Source organism: Arachis ipaensis, chromosome B4, assembly GCF_059453495.1.
Source record: "Arachis ipaensis isolate K30076 ecotype BB chromosome B4, ASM5945349v1, whole genome shotgun sequence".
NCBI classification, from domain to species: Eukaryota; Viridiplantae; Streptophyta; class Magnoliopsida; order Fabales; family Fabaceae; genus Arachis; species Arachis ipaensis.
Window position 1 is genome coordinate 147,941,154 of NC_142439.1, and position 14,569 is coordinate 147,955,722.

Below are 14,569 nucleotides of genomic sequence, written 5' to 3' on the forward strand. Positions count from 1 at the left end.
TTTACAGGTTTAGAATAAAGATACAATAAGAAATTTTTTTTTTGTCCATGCAGATATATTTTTAAATTCAGAAAGCTTTCGGATCTATTTGAAAAAGAAGAGAGAGTATTTTTCTATATTGCACAACATTTTTTTGTGTAAATTTAAAAAATAAAAGAGATAGATTGTTATTTGTTTTTATTTCTGTTTTATAAAATTCTCTACAATGAAATATTATATCTCTTTTCAAACAATAGTCCAACATAGAGATTGTCTATTTTCTTTTTTAGTTTCAGATTTAATATTTTTTATGTAATTTATAAGTGTCGTCAGGTTATTTCCTTAAATGAAAGTTTTTTTCAATAAAAAAATGATTATGTTACCATGACTACTGTAACTATAGTATTTTAAAAAATATTATTAAAATTAAAATAATATTTTTTTATTGTTAAATAATACTTTACAAAAAGTGTTACTTAAAAAAATTACTAAAAAAAGTATAGCTTTAATTTTAACACATTTGTATAATCATCGTAATTACTCTAACATAATCATTTTAAAATTCTCTTTTTATATTTTGATTTATATATGATAATTTTATTATTAATTTAAATAATAAAAAGAATAATAAATTAAAAATATCTACTAATTTAAATTTTAATCAAAATAAAATTAAATAATATTTTATTTTACTTAAGTCTTTGGTGTTTAATAAAAATTAATAGTCAGATATAAATAAAATTTTAAAATTATAGCACCAATATATCAAAATCGTCTTACAATTTTTATTTATTACAAAATTAATATTTAGTCTCAAATATTAAATTAGGAATAACAAATTAAGATGATAATAAAAAAAATTAAAATTTTTCATCATATTCATAAATGAATTCGATCAGATATGTTTTTATTCTCACTAATTAATTTTTAATAATTTAATATGGTGTCAAGATTAAAGAATCTAATAATTTCAATAATTATTATATGTAAAGAATTTTGTTTTATAACATAATGGATTATCTCATTGACTAATTCGAGCTAATAAATTATTTAAATTCAAGTGTTATATATGACTATATTAGTGCGAAACTGAAGCGAAATTTATTTTGATAGATATACAACAGATTTTGGTACGAATCCCAATCATAAGGATGGCACTAAATATATTAATTGAAGCAGCATAATAATAACACTTACTAGAGAGATATTAGTTACGTGTATAAGTAACTATTATATACGTGTTTCTCTATAGTTATCCACTTATCTCTTTTACATTTGTCACACTCTCTTTTTATTTTTTTAAATTAAGATTTTTAATTATAAAATAATCATGTGAAAAATATACTTTCAGCATGCAATGACTTGTATTGTTACAATGTAGTCACTATTTATATATCTTCTTTAGGGATGGCAAAATTCCCCGAGACGCGGGGATCCTTGCGGGAACTGCTCCGAATGGAATTTGATTGTGGAAATTTTTTCTGCGAAGATGGGAATGAGAGACAAAATTCTCTCGAAGCAGGCGCAGGGACCCGAACGGGAATCCCCGCCCCGTCCCCACTATTCCCTAAAATTTATGAATTCCTTGAATTATTCTTAATAGTGTATTTCTCATATATGTTTTTTTAGTCATTTCTCACACACATATATAGAGAAACCCAAAACTCCTAATCTTTATTTGCATAATGCTTCTTCAATTCAGAGATTCCTAAGGCTATCCATATTTCATCCAACCTCTCTGCAGTCACCCCCTTGTCACCCTTCTCACCGCATCGTCACACCTCACCGTGTCATCACCCTTACCGCGTCGTAATTTCTATTTGCGGCGTTCCTTTTCGTAACTCTGCCGTCGTGTCCATTCTCCTCTCTGTTGTCGCGTCTCCCACCTCGTCCACTGCTTTGTCCTTTGGCTCGTCGTTACGTCCCCCCATTGCGTTATTTCGAAAGAAGTCACCATCGTGTCATTTAGACTTTTTGTATAAAATCTTGCAGTTTTTGTATAAGATAGATACTTGTAGCTCTATTCATGTGGAAATTAATAATTAGTTAGAACTATTATGTAGATGGGGAATGGGGTCCCCGCAGAAAATGGGGCCCCGTGAAAAATGGGAATGGGGAGCAATATTCCCTCACGGCGGGGAATGGGGGCGGGGATGGGGAGCAAATCTGAGAGTGGGGATGGGGAGCAGGGAGGCATCCCCCGCCCCCGCCCTGCCCCATTGACATCCCTAATCTTCTTCTATATCTTAAACTTGTATAATAAGTAATTTATAACATGATATCAGAATTTTTATATAAATCTAAAATTTCATTTTTAATAATTCAAAAATATATTATTAAGTCACTCATCTACAAATATATTTATTTGAAAAATTCTATCATACATTTTCTGAAATAACATGTAAATTATTTTCTGTGATGTATCACTTTATGATTAAATATTATCTTAACTATAGTTAGGCTATTTTGTAATTAACAAATTATTTAAAAGGGATAAATGTATAATTTGATAAAATATTAAAAATTGAATTCTAATTTTTTTTTTTAAAATCAATTCGCCAGAAAACGTTCCCTAACTCTTTCTAATAGCTATCATTTCTCCCCATTCCTTATTCGTCATCATTCACCCCAATTCTCCACCAAAAAGGAAGCCCAAAACCACTGCTTTCCACAAGTACATTAGTTAGTTTAATTTTAGAATTGAAATTCTCAATTATCTTAATTCCAAATGATAAATTCATTAGTTTTTTGCACCATTTTTGCCATTTCCTGCACTGCGTCGGCACAATGTTGGTGCAAGAACTGGAACGAGATGTCCTTGTCCAAGATGCTCTAAAGTAGAGGGATGCTGTTCATGCCTCCTTTCAAAGAAGGTAGCATGGCGTTAAGGCATGTAAGTGTCTCTTCTGCAAGGTTTGTTTATTAAGGGGGTGGGCAATGAGAATATCTTGCAAATGACGTTGCGGAACCCAATCCTCTCAAGCCAGAGTCACATCTCCATTTTAACAAATCATTTAATTACAAAATGGTCATATTTTAGTTAAGATGTTAACTCTCATTAGATTAAATTAACTCAAGTTAAAAATAAACATTCAATTAAAATTTGTCACGTCCATAGAAGATAATTTACATATTATTTAAAAAGAGGTTGTGTAGAATTCACCTATTTATTTTAGTCATCATAAAAATTTAACTCTCAACTAATTATTTCTCTCAAAATTTTTATTTTTGAACTATTTAAGATAGGGACATATGAATATATATAATTTTATAATTTAACATACAATCACTATTAATTCTTGGTTATAACCTATATGAACAGTTAAATTAATTAAATATATTATTAAACCATCATGCATGCACTTGTTTTTACTATTGAAATTCAAAGAGCAAAGCCTTCAACGACCCAAAAAGGCTCCCCTTTTTTATGTTCATTTTTTCTGTCCAAATTGAATAATGGAATTGAACATACAAAGAATGGAAGCCTTTGAGGATTGCAGAAGATAATTTCTCCATTCAATAATATGGTGCTTATTATTAACACATGCTATATATATATGTTGTGTTAATGAAATCTAAAGAGCTTAGTAACCCTATATATAGAGCAGGTCATAAAAGAATATAAGTGCTTTTCATGAAAGATAGTGGCTATTATTAATGCACACAAACGTATCCAATTCGGTGTCAAGTGTCTACTATCCACTATTAAGAAAAAAATAATGAAGTTTCACTGTTTCATCATCATATTATTCATATATATACTTCTACCTTAGTCCCAAACATCCAAAACAAATGGATATAAAAAAATATATATTAAGAAAAAGTTTTTTTTTTTTTGTGGTTATGTATGTTTGGAATTTTGGATATAGTAATATAAGTTCTTTATTTATTTATTTGTTTCGGGTAAAGTTTTAAATTTGGATGCAATAAAGTAAAAATAATTTCTTTTAACGTGAAAATTATTCAATATATGGAGAATGATATAATTTTTTCAAATGTAGCTATAAGCTACTGATCTCCAAATTCTTCTTCTCTTTAAAAAATTTTCAAGTTCTTTTATATTTGTTGTCTTGATTATATATAATTCCATAAAATTATAATATATATATATATGCGCGCGCGCCTCATATATATATATATATAAATCTTAAGGCTGCGTTTGTTTGTGTGTGCGCGCGCGCCCCCCTCTCATATAAATCTTAAGGCTGCGTTTGTTTGTGTGCGCGCGTGCGTGCGTGCGTGTACATCTGCGCGCGCGCCTCTCATATAAATCTTAAGGCTGCGTTTGTTTTTGAGAGCAGGTCAGGACAAGATACTGAGAACAGGATAGGATAAGACACTAATGGATAGAGATACAAAATTTTGTGTTCTTGTATACTGTTTGGTGATAAACTAGAACAAATTATGAAAATCCAATTTATTCTCATTTTTTATTCAAAAAATTTGAGTTAAAAAATATAATAATAAAAAATATAATTATGAAGAATTAACAAAAATAATGAAAGAAAAAATGAGAAATAAGTTGTGTCCTTTATTAGTGTCTCCGTGTCCTTTCTGTTAGGATTGACATAAAATACACTAATTCAGTGTCTTTGGACACATTATCTCTGTCCATGTCTTCTCTGTCAAACACGATTTTGTGTCTCGGTGTCCCAACCCTAGTGTCCTGTCTATACTCTATAAGTACAACATGCATGAATTCAAATAAAATTTCCCTTATATGTCTCCATCTTAAATTTCCTTAATTTGTTTCTCTGTGCATTGTTTTGATTCCAAAATTAAGATTTGATTGCTTTTTCCTTTTTCTTTTTATCAAAATTAATGGATCTGTATGCTTGAAGAACCTTTTAATAATTCAGAATCACATCATAACCAATGTGAAGATAATGTTCTGGTTACTTCTAAGAGAATGCTTTACAAAACATTAGAAATAATATGGCATCTTTTAATTTGCATGAATCTGCAGTTGACAACGAATGGCTGAGAGAATATATATTTGACTGTGATAATCACTATTAATTTTGCACTTGGTGAAGTGAAGGCTAATTATCCACTATTTTATGAAGAATAAATAAAAATAAAAAGTGACTTTAAAGAGAAAAAGAAAAAGAAGAATATTATAAGAAATTGTAACCCCACAAAAATAAAGTCAAAACTGATTAAAGATAATCACAATATGCCACTAACTTAGCAGTTCCATTTTGTGTAGGACTTTTAGACTTATCACCAATTTGCAAAAGATATCATATCCCTTTTGCCATGATCATGATTCTAGTTTAATGGAGTATTCCATATATATCTATTCTCTTTTATATATTTACAACTTTCACCATGATGGTTTATCTTTCAATTCTTACCAACTTTGCTAGAGTTCTGAGTTCATAAGTACTGTTGCTTCTGATATGTTCCTGCTTTTTAACAATAAAACTATGTTTGTATTTCACCTATTTTTTTATTCAGAAAAGCCCAAATTAAAGTGTTTTGTTTTAAATTCCAACTATTAATTCCAACTATTAATTTGTCTTTGTTAAATGCTAATATGTATGGCAAACAAGATATGATATCAACATTTAAAACTAGGGTCAAAATTAAGCATTTTCAATTTTTCTAGACAACTAAAACAAAAAAAACACAAGTTTTATAAGAATCCTTAACCCTAGTTCATAATTTCATTTTACTCTTTTGTATTTTCATTCTTGCCAGAGTTCAAAATCCATTTATGTCAATTGACAAAATAAATAAACAAATATCTTAGCTGGAACACTAATTCTCATTTTCAAATAAGATGAACTTTGACTTGGCACAAGCACCTTTGTTTTGGTTATCATTCATTTATATAATTAAATCCTGACCAAATCATTGTTTATGGGAAACATTTTGGCATCATCCAATGGCATTACATGGGGATATTTAGAAACTAGAACACATCAATTAACAGACAATATATTACATTTTTTTCCAAGAAAGTGGAAATATTCATGAGCTCTGGAAGGACAGAGAAAAATACATTTGTAACATATTATACAGAATGCATAACTTCCTACCCAATTAAAATTCTTGTTGAACCAAACCAACCATGTTTCACACCTACAATTATCCTTGCTACCCTGTACCCTCCTAATGATTTTATCAAATATCAACTGAATTCCTATCTGGCAGCACATTAAATCAAATTTAGCTACAATAGTGTGACAAACACAGCTTTAATTACATGTTGAATGAAGGTCTTGGTTTTGGTGGCATATAATAAGAATTTCCACAGTCAATTGGGGTCTGCATAAGTGGATTCCATCTGTCAAATATTATACGGCCTCCTCTGCCAATTCTTCCATGGAATTTATATGCTCTTGTTGGTACACCATTATTATCTCTTAAAGTATCTGATGGTGGCACAATGCCTGCCATAGCCAACTTGTCTGGAAGTAAAGGTTTTGTGAACAACAAAACTGGCTCAAGAGGATCCTGCATATACCCATGAAATAACTCACAAAGATTGAACCATGCAGTTCATTGAGCTTTAAAGGTAATGAAAATACAGACCAACAGCTATTTTTCACAGAAAATAATTTCCTTGACTGCAAAAAAGTACTTCCATTGCAGGGGATAGCACAATGCTCAAGCATTTGGTGTTATGCAAGGTCCAAGAGAGGGCCAGATCCAAAGGGTTTAAAAAATTACTTCTATTGTAATGAACTTTTAAAAATAATTGGATTATAATTCTTCCAGAGTAACTACTTCAACTTTTTCAGCTATCTAGAGCATTCAAGTCTCAATCAAATTTTCCAAAATCTAAAGAAAATCACCCCTTTTTTCCCAATGGGTAAAAGGATTATGCTAATTGCTAAAAACAAGAGGAGAGAAGTACAAAACAGAAACCTAAGAATACAACAGTCTAACTCTAGATACCAATATACCACACAAAAAAGAAAAGCACCTTAACTTCAATGCTTTGTTAATATAAGAGTTTTACACTATTATTATCAATCACATACTACTTCTATAATGTGGCAGCGCATAATTAAATATTTGTTTAGAAACTTTTATACAATGATGTACACCAAATTAAATTCATAAAAAAGTGTGAAATTTTCATGGATAATCTCACACAAAAGATAAATACCAAAACAAGGAAGGAGAAGAGGACACTGCAGAAAATAGGGCAAAGAAACCAGTATATTACCAACTTTTGAGGCCAGCCTTGTGGAACATGTTGCCTCCTAAACTCTTGCTTTGAAAAAGCTGCAGGAAGCATGGCTGGGTTGGCATCATATGAAGGATGAATCTGTACTACTGAAGGCCTTGAATGAGGATGGCTAGTCATCATATCTGACTCAAAGAACTCCTCCTCACTTGAAACAAACTTAGAAGAGTAGGGAGCGAGTCTCGAGAGTGCTAAGCTGTCTTCCAAAAATTCGGTTTCATGCTGAGATAGGGAATCACTCGTTAGTTCATAAGTTGCCTGAAACTACTTCAGGAATTGGTGCAACAATACATTGAGATTAAATGCAAGAGTTTTAAAACTAGAACTTTATACAGCCTCCATATTCCATTTATTGTTGCCCCATAAACAGAATGAGAAAGGAAATGGCATAGTTTTGCTACAATGAATGGCAACCACCATACTACACCATCTTCTAGTAAGGACAGATGTAAGAAAGCACGTGGGAAGAATAATGCAAGTACCTTATACTTCATTTGTATCCTCTGCAGCATAACTTCATTATCCATTACTTCTCTCTTTTTCTCCTCCCTCTGGTGATGATCACATACCAAGAAAACATGTATGATGGCTAAAGGATATACATATTGTAGAATAGGCAAACTCTCAGAGACTACTTGAACATCATACCTTGATCACAGCCTGCACCAAGCTCTTAGCTTGTTCAAGGTTCCGTCTAACCTGTTTAGTAAGAAAGAATTAACGTAAGTTTTTCAGGTAATATATACTGCAAAGGAATACATGTATATACTGAAAGCTAAAAACAAAACAACTTTCGAACAGCTACAACTTCTGGTAAACCGCAACAACTCTGAACATTTTTAGAAGCTAAATGATCATATGAACCATATAATTTAATCCATAGCTTCCACAAGTTATGATGAGAATCAAAATCATAAAACATAAACATGTATGACTGTTGAAAAATTGTTAGGTAAAAAACACATAAATGCGACATAGTGCCTTCAACAGAGAAAACACTTCAAGCTCATCTAACTGACTTCCAGATACCTAAGAACCAAAACCAGCAAAAGGAGCTAACCTGGCGAAGCTTCTCAAATGACTGGACATTGTTTTCTCTTCGTTGCATCTGAATAGAGAATAAGCACCAAAATTCAACCAAAAATATATGCCAATTTCCAAAATGCCTTTGACGAAAAAGCATTTAACCAAAATTGTATAAATGAAAGCTAAATTTTCAACATACCCTTCTTGTGTGAAGCCTGTGGGCTTTTTCCCTAGGACGGAAGACATTATATGGGTTGGTGTCATTAGAAGGTGGAGGGGGCTGCACAGAAATGCAGTCAATCTTGTCAAACTTCCACAACATGCTTGTCTAGTAACTTTACACCAACAAGTAAATGGAGCAAGAACAGAGAAATATTTTGAAGACAATACATCCAGGAAAAAAGCTTATGAGAAGGGAGCGTAAGCCCCTATTTACAAGGGAGAAAAAATAGACATTGTATTTAAAGAACTTGAAATCTTGTTATTGGGAAATCGCTTACATGTTTCAAACAAGGGATCACATATTAAATTCACACATAAAAATGTTGATGACATGGCTAGTTATAGGGAGGGAGAAAGGCTGAAAAAAAAATGCATTCTAAAACAAATTAGCCAAGAGATTGCCTGCTGAATAAAGCAGCACAATTGAGAAATCACAAATCCAACAAATTTATCATAAGTTTAGCTCGAAATGCATCTATATTAAAACAGATCAGCAATAGAATAAATTGATTGTAACGTGCTGAAAACCAACCTGCAAACGTCGCAAAATTGGCTTTTGCCACCTTTCTCGCTGCATCCAAAAGAATACAGCAAATAAGAAAAGAAAGATAACAAGACATCAATATTTCGTAATTCTGAATAACAATTGGAAGGAACCAGTGTATGGTTGATAGTATAGTTAGAGTAAACACCAACAAGAATGAATGAAAGAGACCCTATATAACAGTCTCCAACTCCTTAATGAAACTATAACAAGCATAAGCCCATATATTAGTCAAGTTGCCTTGATATACCCCCTCCTTCCATCAATGCTCCACATGCAGTCATGTGAAAGTTAATAAACACCACACCATGGATGGTACAATATCCAGAATCCTCGATGAAGAGAAATTGGAAGTCATCCAGAAAATAAAGTTGACATATAAGAGGAGACATTTCACTCATTATTGATGGTCTATGGATATTAGCATACCTTCTCTTTCCAGTAATCATATACTGATTCAATAACTGTATATTTTGACTGAGCTTGTAGGGCCTAAAATGTACGAAAAGAATTCTCAATGAGCCACAAATCTAAATTGTAAAAACGAAATATCTTTTCCATACTATAATTATAAGAAATACATTTAAGAAAAATTAAGATGCAATGTCAACCATTCCAATCAAAGGTAACGTAAATAAGGAAATCCTTATAAACAACAAACATTAATTGAACAAGAAAAATCAATAAAATGTTTAAATTATTAAACAATAAAAATGTACGATCACTTCTGTTTGTTTGATATTTCTACAGGAAAGGCAAATCTATTAAGAAGAAGAGAGATAAGATGTAAAATAAAGTAAAATAAAAGGGACAGAAACATAAAACCGTTGTTAGCATAGATTGTAATAATAACAATAATAATAAACAATGGAATCATGATATAATTTGACCTCAATAGCACCATCAAGCCGTAGTAGCACTGGAATTGGTGAACCAAGAGTAGGTGTTATAACTCCAGCCCTTTCACGAGCCTTATGATCCAATACCTCCAGCTTGAAAAGAAGAACCTCAAACCTATTTACCAGGCATTAAATGAAGACCAGAACTTGCACCCGGAAAAAAAAAAAAAAAAAGGAGCACTAAAGAAAAAGTGGAAACATCATATATTATTTACACCTAATACTAATATTACAAGATTTATGAAAAGATTAGTCACAAGTATGTGTGTTCCAAGAAACGTATATTGTCACAGGAGTGATAGTTAAGCGATTCGATCAAGCCATGATCAATAGTGTCAACTTGATTTCAAGCAACCAGGACAAACTGCTGACAAGGCAAAATAAATAGAAAGAATACAATGATAAAACCTATTAAAAGGATTAACCCTCTACCAACCAAAAAAATTGACAAATTAATTGGCACCAATCAATCCAGAAGACAGTCTAAAAGTTTACATTTCAGGCATCAGAATCTTCTTTTCCTTGTTAAACTCAAAAAGCCAGTCCTCATCTTCATTGTCCAAGTCATACTCAACAAACTCTCCAATCTCAGCCCGAGCTGCAAAAGGACAAGGAATTTCAGTACAACAGTGGAGTTTTCAAATTCTGAAATACTTTGGCAGAAAATTCTATCTAGTGGTACTGGCCAAACCTCCTCTTGCCCGCAAGTAAGAATTTGGTTGAGCAAAAGTGCAAGAATAGTCCCTTTCATATGTATCCACAACAACAAACTGAGGAGTAGGGATTTCAGAGGCCACTCTCCTGCTGGGAACAGGATGTACCTAAGAGAAAATCAGTAGAGGTTACTGATATACCCGATCTCGCCATCTTTGCAATTTGACCAAACATTATCATCAAATTTTAACTAAGTACATTCATATTAGAAGGTTGCTAATATGACACTATTCTATTGTTCCATAACAAGCACATATTAGCTTGTTGCTTTATTGATTTTCCTTTTAAAAGGGGAGCAGAGTAATCCATGATTAATTGTTGAATATTTGAAATTCCAGCTATCTACACAATAGTTGTTACTAATTTCATTGATGCTATTGAAATATTCAAACGCAGTAATGGATTAAACAGGTAAATGTAATACAGTAACAAACCACTATAAATCAAGAAAGAACCCCCCTCCCCCCCCCCCCTCCTTCTCTTTCTTTTTGTTCAAGGTAAAGCGCCCATACCTCATGCTCAACCTCAGTAGCAATTCGCAGCAACTGCGAATTACGAGTAGAAGTAGGTGCCTCGTCATCTTCGAAGTCCTTAACAGACTTAACAATGGGGAGCTTCTTGTGGATGTCAAGTGGCCGGGGCCTGAAAGACAACCTAGTCATTTTTCTGATTATTAATTATTCCTCCAATCCTATACAGTGTTTCATGCCAACACCTTCATATAGGTATCCCTGTGTTACAAAACAAAAGTAACATAAGTCTTAAACCCAGTGGCAACTAAAAGACCATAGCATGCCCAGTGACGGATCCAGAAAATTTTGCCAGTGAGCGCAAAATATATATAATATAATAATAATAATTTTTATAATTGTACTATGGTATTATAAAATATGATTATTCCTCAAATTATTTAACGAACAAATTAAAACAATAAAATAATAACAAATAATTTAAAATTCCATTCTTCTAGGTTTCATATTTTGAAAAGATAATCTTTTCATTGTCAATACAATCAAATATTTCTCTTTCTATATATGTCACTAAATAATCATTTAAAAGTACATTATAAAATTACAAATACAAAATTGACAAACATATGTCATTCAAATTAATTTCCAACAACAACAACTAATAATATCCTAAATTCCTAATTAAAAATAAGTCAATACACAAAAATAATTAACAAACAGATTAATGGAACCAAACTAGCAATTACATAGATAGAACAAATTCAATCACAATTAACAAACCAATGAATGCAATTATCAAACAATGAAGCAAATAAGCAATGAAGCAAGCAGATCAGTGATTCAGTATTTCAGACTTTCAGTGAATCATGAATGTACCAAGAGTCCAAGAAGGCAGACTTTCAGTTTCAGTATTGCTTTATTGCTTCACTGGGCTGAACTGCTGAACTCCAGGAGGCAGAACACGGCAGCGGCGCCTAGGCCCAGCAGCAGCAGGACTGCAGGACAAAGGCTGAACTGCTGAAGACTGAAGAGCAGGGACGGATCGCAGAAAAAGAAGGCAGAACCAGAAGAGCTGAAGAGGAACGCAGAAGAAGAAGGCAGAAACAGAGTACCAGATAACCAGTGAGGCAGTGACAAACGCTGAAGAAGAAGGTAGAACCAGACACCGAAGGAACGCAGCGGCAGAACCACACAGTCAGTGATGCGGAAGAAGAAGGCAGATTCAGACGCGGCAATGCAAGGAGAATTAACAGCGACGAAGCCACGCGGGAGAAACGCTGAATGGGGGGCAGTGCCGGCGGCGACAGTGAGCCAGTGCCACCGGCGGAGTAGCGGCACTGGCGGCAGTAACTCTGGAGGGCGGAGGCTGGAGCAGAGGCAGAAAATTGGAAAAGGTGAAGAAAGAGAAGGGTTTGGGGGGTGGGGTCAAAATTAATTAGGTAGTGGGGTAAATAAAGTATATCACTAAGCACTACTCACTACTTTTTAAAATTTCACTGGGGGCTGAAGAGTACATCCGTCCCTGCTGTTGAGTGTTGATCAACCCAAGCATAATTGCATAAGAACATAACCTTCTAAAAGGAAAGGGTTTTTTTACATTTGCAAAAGAAAAATAATCTCAATTAATTCAAAATAATTAACATTTATGTTAGCTCCTCCTCAATAAATCAAAGAGATCTTATTAAATGTTGGTGGGGATGTGGTTCTGTAATCTAAAGGTATTTGCACTTAATCTTCTAAAAGCAACAGCAAATAACTGGGAAATAGAAACACACAGGAAGCTCCTAAACCAAACACATTAAATAATTAAAAGATACACAATCCAAATTCAAATGTCAAAGTACTCAATTAGATGATGTATCCTCTGTCAGAAAAAAACAATCAAATAATACACATAAGCATAGCATTCATGGCCTTAAATTAATAATGCAAGTGTCAAACACCAAACATCATTCTAAAAAAAAAAAATAAAATAAAATAAAATTGCACTGCCTCATCAAAATCAGCACTTGCATATTCAAACAATAATTCAAAACAACAAGGAATAGATAAAAATTGACTTTTAAAAAAAAAACATAAAATTGGGGCAGGAAAAAGCAACGACAAACACGGAGAAGAAGAAAACACCAAAGGTTCGATTTGACTCACCGGAAGAAATAGATTGGCGGGAACTTTATCCGATTCCGTCAATCTCAGATGTTTTATCACTCAGTGAGTTTTTCGGTAAACCCTAATTTGATCCCCTATCAGAACATCTGCACAAAAAGCTCCATTTTTGTTTTTCATTTTCTTCAGCTCTTTTTCTTTTTTTTTTTTTTTTTGGGTTCCTGTCGGGTGGATCTCTTTGAATTATCATACGATTATGGGCCTCTAATGCTTCAACTTACTTTTATTTGGGCTCACATATTTTTTGTGTGGATCAATCAGCTCTATAAAGCATCCACTCAAATCACCAAAAAGAAAAGCATCCACTCAAATCCAACTACCAACCCTGAATATTTATTATAAGTGCAAGCATCTGAATTTGAGGCTATTTTTTCTTTATATTGATTAAATATATGTGTAATACATTGTTATTAGAAAATTAGGTATTTTTTTTATATGGTGTTTTATTCAAATCGAACGGTCCGATTTGTTTGAAGAAAAAAATAAACTACAAATTGGAGGGTCCGATTTGTTTAAAGAAAAAAATAAACTACAAATCGAACCCTCCGATTTGTATTTTTTATTTTTTAAAATAAAAATCGGACGGTCCGATTTCAACATTAAATTTTTTTTTTGAAATCACAAATCGGACCGTCCAATTTGTGATTGTTTGTTTAAAAAAGAAAATAATACAAACAAATCGATACCTCCGATTTGTATATCCCATACCAGTGTGAAACACACCTCTCCTCACAGCTTTTGTTATACACCTCTCTCTCTCTCACACATGAAAAATAATAAGTGTGAATTTGATAAACTGTAATGCACGATTTACATATATACAAAGGAAAGAGGGGGAGAATCTCAATACTCAAATCGAGTAATAAAGCATGGATATATGTCAAAATTTAGTCTTTGAAGAACAGAATCAGTAAGTAAAAGGTGAGAGAAGTGGGGGAAATCACCAGCGAGTGGCGAAAAACACCTTTGTTAAAGAGCTGATTAAGAAGTGACATTGTTGATGATGATGATGAAGATCAGATAATCATTCAACAACTCAGCAATTACAACACAGCAACAAACATTACAAGAACATTTGAACAAAAATTTCAGAAATTAAAAAGAAGAAGAACCTAGCATTCAGTAAACACTAAACAGAGCCATCAATAACCAGAGCAAAATTAAAAGGAAGAAGCGGAGGCGAAGAAGTGAAAGCAGAGCCACTAACTTTCGACGGAGACACGGACGGCAGCCGGCGAGACGACGGCAAGCGGCAACTCGACGGCGAGCTGCTCCAAGTCACGAACAGAGAAGCTAGCGAGGATAGGGACGACGTGCCGAGCTACCTGGGTTCCGGACGGGACAGGGG

At 33.0% G+C, this 14,569-nt stretch overlaps 1 protein-coding gene across 3 annotated transcripts; it reads right to left on the reverse strand.

The window, feature by feature from the left end:
• Positions 1–5,912: 5,912 nt before the first annotated feature.
• On the reverse strand, positions 5,913–13,384 carry LOC107635724 (uncharacterized). 3 transcript variants are annotated; one of them, XM_088484006.1, is made up of 14 exons: positions 12,535–12,575; positions 11,932–12,421; positions 11,098–11,316; positions 10,563–10,692; positions 10,367–10,469; positions 9,863–9,986; positions 9,402–9,464; positions 8,961–8,999; positions 8,406–8,486; positions 8,241–8,288; positions 7,829–7,879; positions 7,663–7,731; positions 7,160–7,402; positions 5,913–6,441 (listed from the first exon to the last, which is right to left on the reverse strand). In XM_088484006.1, the coding sequence occupies exons 3-14, from the start codon at positions 11,245–11,247 to the stop codon at positions 6,187–6,189; spliced, it is 1,356 nt and encodes a 451-aa protein (XP_088340132.1). In that variant the 5' UTR covers positions 11,248–11,316; positions 11,932–12,421; positions 12,535–12,575; the 3' UTR covers positions 5,913–6,186. The 3 variants fall into 3 exon arrangements, with proteins under 3 accessions (XP_088340132.1, XP_088340130.1, XP_088340131.1); XM_088484004.1 differs by lacking the exons at positions 11,932–12,421; positions 12,535–12,575 and adding an exon at positions 13,204–13,384; XM_088484005.1 differs by having other exon boundaries at positions 11,932–12,811.
• Between the last annotated feature and the right edge of the window lie 1,185 nt (positions 13,385–14,569).

Coding starts and splice junctions, on each gene's coding strand:
- LOC107635724 (XM_088484004.1), bottom strand. CDS start 11,247: ATGACTAGGTTGTCTTTCAGGCCCCGGCCACTTGACATCCACAAGAAG. Junction 9,465..9,862: donor GGCTTGATGGTGCTATTGAG/GTCAAATTATAT, acceptor CGTACATTTTAG/GCCCTACAAGCTCAGTCAAA. Junction 6,442..7,159: donor AAGGCTGGCCTCAAAAGTTG/GTAATATACTGG, acceptor GGGTATATGCAG/GATCCTCTTGAGCCAGTTTT.